This window comes from Gekko japonicus, unplaced genomic scaffold (assembly GCF_001447785.1).
Source record: "Gekko japonicus isolate JY-2015 unplaced genomic scaffold, Gekko_japonicus_V1.1 scaffold444, whole genome shotgun sequence".
Lineage (NCBI taxonomy): Eukaryota > Metazoa > Chordata > Lepidosauria > Squamata > Gekkonidae > Gekko > Gekko japonicus.
This window is the reverse complement of record NW_015169786.1, coordinates 53186-61120: the sequence shown is the minus strand read 5'-3', so window position 1 is coordinate 61120 and position 7935 is coordinate 53186. Positions and strand designations below refer to the sequence as shown.

The window sequence follows — 7935 nt, the reverse complement described above, 5'->3', positions numbered from 1 at the left end:
CCTCCTCCTCAGACCCCACCTTCAGCAGGCTTCATCCCTAAAATATCCTGGAAGTTTCCAACCTGGAGTTAGCAACCCTACGTCCTTTCCAGGCAACCATCAGCCAACCTTTATCTGCCTGTCTGTCTTAAGTTTTACATCCCCCCCCCACAGCCTCTGGCTAGGGAAAGGGCAGTCTTTCCCTGCAGTGGGAACCAAAGCAGCTGACATCATTCTCCTCTCCCCCGTATGATCCGCACAACTACCCTATGAGGTATGTTAAGGTTGAAAGTGTGTGAATGGTCTATAATCCCCCAGGCGGCTTTTAAAACATGAACCTGGGACCTGCACACCATCTGTGGCAGTAATGGGGTGACTGCTGGCACCTTTTCCTATCATTTTTTGCCTTGTGGTATTCTGCTTGTGGTGTGATCTGTCTTTTTTGTGGTGTGGCATGATTGTGTTATTGGATTTGTTTCTTTTGAAGGGGAAGTGATGTCTTGTGAGTGAGGACATATTTTACCTCAGAATTCAGTAGGCCCCATATGCAACAATTCCAACTGTCTTGTGGGGGGGGGAGTTTGAGGTGTGGAATGGAGTGAAGTCCAATCAGCTTCCATATGCAAATGACCTTGAAACGCTGGCCCAATCAGAGAAGAGTGGGCTGAAGCGGCCCAGCCGTAGAAGCCCCGTCCCTGCGTTCAGTCTGCAGATGGTCCTCTCCTGTCAGAGGCCCAGAGCAGACTGAGCAGACTGAACCCGCCGGGGCTGACGTGGGCGGGACTACACAAAGCAGCCAGTCAACTCAGCCAGCGTCTTCTGACAGACAGTTCAAGCTTCGAAACACTGTTGGTGTGCATTGGAATGTTGGGGCCCACTACGGCTTTATATATAAGGGAGAGATGTATCATCAAAGAATGCAGGAGACTGGGAGATGCAGAATAAGTACTGAATGTATTAGGGTATATCTGCATTTCCTGCTTCTGCACAAACAGGTGAAAATGAAGCACCAGGTATTCTTCCCATCACGGGAGGAATCTTATTATATTTATGTCCTGCCTTTCTTCCATAGAACCCATGTTGTGCACTGTACTCAGAGCTTCTGAGCAGTCTCCCATCCCAGAGACCAACCAGATCTGCCGAGCTTCAGCAAGGTTGCTGCATCATGCACTTCACGCACCTAATGAAGTGTGCATGCACATAAAAGCTTATACTCAGAATTAAACTTTGTTGAGCCACTGGACTCAAACCTTGTTCTTCACCTTAAGGAGAGTGGGGGGCCAGCACAGATTGAGGTGCATGGCAGAACATCCAGCCTTCCACCTGCTCTTTGTGCAGATATGATTTGGGCCATACCATTCTGTAGGGTGTATTGATTAGATCTTCCACAAAGGGTCACACATTAGATATGAATCAATCTCAATACCAGTGCTGGCCCCTGGCTGCAGGTGTGTCATGATATGTGTCATGCTATTCACTCAAGCTTCTATTATTATAATAGGCCTGGGGCTGGAGAGAATTGAAAACTATGACATGTTTAACTTACTAAAAGAAGAGTGGGAAAGAAGGGAAAACAGATATTCCCTTCTGTTCGTCAGGGAAGGATGAAACAGAAGAATTATGTTGAACGTTCAAGAATAACCTCTTAATTGTAATAACAATTGAAATATGAAAAAAGTTGTCCAGAGAGGCTATGGAATCTCCTCTACTGCAAGGTTTAAGAAAGATTCTAAATGGTTCATTTTTTTATAAGGATGCTGCCTCAGGACATGGGCTGATTGGGGCAATCTCTTCCCCACTTCCAGTTCTTTGTTTCTCTGCCCCCCATATCATCTCATAATTCTTACAGAAAAGAAACATCAATACATTATCCCATTTTGCTTGCTTAGAAGAAGAAAAAAGTCTCCATTAAATCTAGGTCCCTCTTTGTACTTCTAAGTATTGTGTCTGCGTCACAGATTCCGTCTAGATCATTACCTTGAATTCTGTTCATTTTTTTTTTTTTTACTGTTTCAGCACAACCCACAGAAGCATTTTGGATATGAAAAGTACAGCAAGGGGTTTTAGAAACAGCCTAAATAAATCTGTGGAATTTGGAAACTGTCAAGCCTATGGGAATTAACAGAGAGTTTCTACTCAAAATAGGAGAAAAGCTGCAGAGAGTCTAGACATATACATACAAACATATTTAAGCTAACTTGCAGAGAGAGAGAGAGAGAGAGAGAGAGAGAGAGAGAGAGAGAGAAAGAGAGAGAGAGATGCTCTTCCAAAGCATGAGTAATCAAGTCAAGTCAGCCTTTATTGGCATAAATTATCAGTACCATTTATAAGCATGAGTAATCAAGGGATTAGACCAACAGATCATGATCAGTGCTTGTGAGAACACTGTGGTGGTGACTACCTCAGAACACATGGTTTTCAAAAATGTCTGCAGTGCAATTTGAGAGCAATATTAAACAGGCATAATTGTATGGCTTCTTCCTCAAGATGAACCCAGAGAGTTTTAGGTTTAAAAGCACCTTCATAAAACTATAATTCCCAATGCTCCCTGGAGAAGCCATTCTAAAGACTTGAAACTGACTACAGTTTCCAGTGCAAATGTCTCCTGAATGTCTGCCAGTATTTCTGCTGCATCATCCTGCACTTTGAAGTGCTGTCTAGTAATTTCAACAACAGCAGGGATTCATAGGGCATGAACACAGTGTTGCTTGGAAAACTTGATCTAGGTAGTATAGTGAGTAAGAGGAGTCCCTGGTTCAATCTCTACTTAGGTTCCATTTTAACTCAAAAGTTGGTTTTAGGCAAGCAATCCCTTACTTGAAATGTGGTGCCTTTAAAAAAAATTTGTAACCATGCTGGAACAGGGAGCAGAGGGAGAGGCTGGATTAAGTCCCTCCACTGCCTGCCAAGTTGTGATAGTAGTTTATTGTTGTGATCGTAGGTTATTGTGTGGGACTACTTATGTGCACTCCTAACTCCTGTGTGCATGCACTGTTGGACTGAGGGCAGTGCCTTTAAGATATTGCATAACTGAGATTAAAGCTACTGTGTTTCTTTTAATATCGGAGTCATAGAAACATAGGCGCTGCAGTGGCTCAAGTGGTTAAGACGCTGAACGCAGGCTGTGGAAGGTCAGTAGTTCAGCAGTTCGAGACCCGAGTGTGCCGCATGACGGAGTGAGCTCCCGTCTCTAGTTCCAGCTCCTGCCAACCTAGCAGTTTGAAAGCAAGAAATTGCAAGTAGATAAATAGGTACCACTTCTGTGGGAAGGTAACAGCGTTCCGTGTGCCTTGGTGTTTAGTCATGCCAGCCACATGACCACGGAAATGTCTTCGGACAGCGCTGGCTCTTCGGCTTTGAAACGAAGATGAGCACCGCAACCCTAGAGTCGGATTCGACTGGCTTTCAAGCAAGGGAACCTTTACCTTTACTTTACATAGAAACATAGATATGTACAAGATGAAAGATTACCTGGTCTAATGCTCAAAATCAGGACCATCCACCCATCACCCCATACAGATAGGTACACTGAGTAAATAGGTCCAGATAACTCCTACAAAAGAGCAATGAGCTGAAAGAGAAAACAATTAACCCAAAGTTAAGGGGGGGGAAAAACCCTAGAAATGGATTTCACCTTAGCCAGATGAGTCTGTATCTTGTTCTTGGCATCTGCTGTTTCAGAGATGCGGTTGGTAAAGGCAACATTGACTTTGTTGAACTGGTTCCACATCTCATTGGCAGTCACTACCAGCAGGGTTTCAATGTCATCCCTGAGTTTAGAAGAGGCAGCTCTCTCACTCTGGGAGCGCAGAATGTTATCATCAGTGAACTTGGCCCAGGATTCTGGCACTGAAATCCTGGGAAAGGACAATTGGAGACTTACAGAGAGTTTGCACAAAATATCTGTAATTTGGCTCTTCCTGTTTTAGCTAGTAAAGCATTCATTGAGCATTCCAAAAGGACCGCATTGATGAATAAACACAGAATGAAAAACGGTAACATATTATGTTTAATATTTGCAAGCATATGTACTATTTTCACATTCATTTTAAAAAACACAGCTTTTATGTACATTTTGCTAGATGTTACGCTTGGAGTATCTTCCTAGATTTTATATGTGTCATGAATTCAGGGTGGGAAAGGGGTGGGAGACTGGGAGACAGATTTTTAAAAAAAAAACATGAAAAGAAAGCAAGGGTGTAGCCAGAGGTTTTGACGATGCTTGACTTCCAAAATGTAGCCTTCTCACCATTCATATTAATTCAAGCTTCACTCCCTCTTGATTTTTAAAGGGGGGGGATATAGCTTTCCTTTTTTAAAAAAAGAAAATTCCTAATTCTCATTGTTGCTGTAGAAACAAAATTAAAATTAAAACGTGCCCCTGCAGGAGTCTCTGCATCCATATAAGTTGTTACTGTTTGTTTTCCTCCTCCCTAAAATAAAAGGCTGGGTGGTGGACTGATGGAATACAGAATGGAAAGGAATGCCTGGGGAAGCAGAGGCACAGAGGCACATAACTCATGAATGAATTGTGTCAGGCTTGTGCACCAGTTTTCCCCCAAAAAAATTGCCCCCCCGGAGGGGTTTTTTTATTGCATTTTTATAAAGACTACAAACTACAACAGAAATAGGGAAGGGGACTACATTAAGGGATAAAGAAAAGATACCCACTACTATCTAAAAGCCCAAGAGAGGAGATCATCTAGTTCGCTTGGCACACGTTATCTCTCAATCACGCTAATCCCATTATGAACTGATTCAACTATAGTATTATCTTTTGCATATCTTAACTATCACTGTTAACCCGAAAGACCCCTAAGCATCTAGTATTCAAGGAAAAAAACGTTTTTTCAGAGGCACAATTCAGAGTCCTTCAGCCTTCATTTCCCCTTGCCCAGTCTCTTCCGCAGTTTATAAGGACTTTTAGGGGCGACTGCCCCTTTCTCTGATAGAGAGTCCTCTCCGGAAGCCCCCGAGTCCAGCTCGCCACTGGACTTACTGCCCATCCCTTCTTTTTCTTCCTCCTCTGGCTCTCCCATCTGGACTCTCAAAAGTGGTTAAGAGTTTAGTGTAGTGTAGTTAAGAGCCCAGACTCTGTTCTGGGAGAACCAGGTTTGATTTCCCCACTCCTCCGCATGAAAGTTCTTTATATATCCTGAATATGACCTGTAGGCCACATCCATATCGCTCAGCAAAGATTCCACCTTCATCTCTGTCATGGGAGCCAACAATTCACTCATCTTCTCCTTCAGATTATCTCCTTTAGTCTCTGGAAGGCGCTGAAAGCAAAGAATCAACTTAGCTTTTTCCATTTGTAGTTGTAACAGCTGATTTTCCGTGGAGATTTGCTTCTTTTCCAGCTTTTGTACTTTCTTCTTCACCCTTTGTGCAGTGGTGTCCACTTCTTTCACCTTCTCAGCTGTTTGATTCATCATTTTAAGTGCCTCACTCAACTGATTTTGCTAGGTGGTGATACATTGATTCATTGTTGACAACTACTGCTTAAGATTATTCATCTGGTCCAGCAGAGGGCGCATGGATTCCGCCAATGTCTTTGCCAGCTCGCTGGTTGCTTCCGGTCTTGGGCTCTCAGTCCCTTTTGCTTTTAAAATTTCTCTTTCTCCGTCCTTTTCCCCGCCATCTTTGTGGATTGTTTACTTTAACCGATATTTTAAAAGTCTCTGAATATGTGCTTGTATGCTCGAACTCACCTTGGTAAGTCTTTCTTAACAGTTTTATTCACTTTTTCTTCCGCTCTCCCCCTCCAATTTGCTTCTAAGTACGTGTGTTTGGGAGGCGTCCCTCCCCCGCTTGCCTCACTTTCTGTTCCATGGGGGGGTTGTGGAGCTTTCTTTTCCTTTTATTTAAACGCTTAGATTGAACTCACGTTCATAGTTGATCCTCAGACCTCATTTAAGCTCTGTTTCTTTCGCTCGACCTCCTGCGCTTGCCCCAGTCAGCGTCGCTTGGTTCCATTCGGTCTCATAGCATGAAGAACCTTCAGGACGAAGAGGCGCCTCAATTCCCTGGCATTGTGCCGGCGAAGAGGCAACCCCTAGAGAATCCCAGGCCAGAGCCCCTTCAGCCGGGTCTCTGGGGGGGGTGATGATCCTGCACACCCCCTCCTTCAGCCAGAGCGCAGCTTCATTCCCAGGATGTCCGGGAGGTGCAAATGCTCAGCGCGCCGCCATAGACCGGAAAACCAATATTTTAAAGCCTTCTGTGCACCTTTACAAATTGAATAGGTTATTATCAGCTGCAAAACTCTATGCAACACTAAACCAGTTAGGACCAGGAGTAGGGTTGCTGCCTCTGGCCTGGAAATTCATGGAGAATTAGGGGTGGATCCTGGGGAGGGTGGAGTTTGAGAAGAGGAGGGAGCTTAGTGTGGATGTAATGCCATACAGTCCACCCTCCAAAACTGCCATTTCCTCCAGGGGAACCAGGGTTGTCAGGTCCCCCTGGCTACTGGCGGGGTTGGGGGTAATGATCTTTGTGGTTCAGAGCTCAGTTGTAATTTTGGGGAAATTCCAGGCCCCACCTGGAGGTGGATGCCCTAACCAGTAGATGCATGCCTCTCTCTAAATGAAACACTAGGTAATGACTTGCATGTGTGAACGAGCCATCAGAGATTAAACACTATAGACTGTAATTTCATATCACCTCAAGTCAAAACACATTTCCCCCCCAGATTTCACACATTCAACCGAGTGTCATTAAATGCTGAGTAAGCAATCAAAGCTGAGAGATCAAATGAAATGCATGCATGTACAAACCATCCATAGGCCTCTAGGATGCAACAGTAGTATGTATCCTGCTGCTGCTATGGACAAATATGGCTATTATTTTAAACTCCGTGATCAATTAGCATTTTCCAAGATATAGTTACAAGGACTATATACACAAAGGAAGGTTTAGAACCAGCTAAAGGAAGGAGGCACACAGTGTGTTTAGGAAGGGGGCACACAGCTTCACATAACTAGGTGATCCTTCCAGGCCATTGAAAAGCACACCTTACAAACTAGCACTGAAGTTCCCAATCAGCGGAGTAAGGATACTTAGAGCCAGGGGTCATTTCAAGCCAGAGTGTTATGTAGTGGGTGGTCGCCCGTACAAACGATAGACTCCGTAGTGGTGCATAGCACGCTTTATTCAGTACACAACAAGAAGGAGGAAGAAACGGCCGGCAGGCCAACTATATACAAACCTGGGGACACCCCCCTGGTCACCATTGGTGGGTTTGAATCTCCCGCCATGGTTCCCATTGGTTCCCCAGTGTAGGGCTAGGATCCTAGTCCCCATTGTTGTCCAGGACTGAAGCTCAGGTGTGTGTGCTGACCTCAGGTGGCGGTCAGTGGACACAACATCCCTCCCCCCATAGTCCGAACCCTCCCCTATGAGACATAGTCTTTAAGGTACGCTGGGGGCCGTCGCACCCTCGCGGATCGTCTGGGGGCCGGAGCTGGGGCCTCCGGGGTTCGGACCTCCGGGGCAGAAGTCTGAGGTGGTGCTGGGGCCTCTGCGGCTACTGATTCGGGCTCTGGGGACCCCGCATCCGCTGCCGGGGGCTGGTTATCCTGGTGTGAGTCCTCTGGTGCGGGCAGGGTTTGTTCTGGACCCTCGTTAGGACCCTCTTCTAGCTCTGCCCGCTGCTCCGGTACCTCTGCTGGCATGTGATCAGGCAGCATTCGCCGCCGGAGCTGGTCGATGTGCCGCCTGAGGCCCTGGCCGCACTCTGTGGACCCCTCGTACATGACGGTGCCCGTTGGTCTGATGATGCGTTTTTTTTGTATTATTAGATTTATAACCCGCCCTCCCCGCAAGCGGGCTCTTGAAAGGTAGGGTATGCATGAAATAAATGAATACAACAATGTGGGAATAACAGTACTAAACTTCCTTTACAGAGTTGAAGAATACTGAGATAATAAGTGTAAAATACTTTGAATTGGGGGGGGG

General features: G+C 45.5%; 1 protein-coding gene across 1 annotated transcript in view; it reads right to left on the bottom strand.

The window, feature by feature from the left end:
* Positions 1-7935, bottom strand: part of TEKT3 (tektin 3) — a 51392-nt gene that overhangs the window by 6396 nt on the left and 37061 nt on the right. The window contains exon 6 of the mRNA XM_015416946.1: positions 3614-3836. Coding sequence (XP_015272432.1) covers positions 3614-3836 — 223 coding nt within the window. The remainder of the gene's footprint in view (positions 1-3613; positions 3837-7935) is intronic.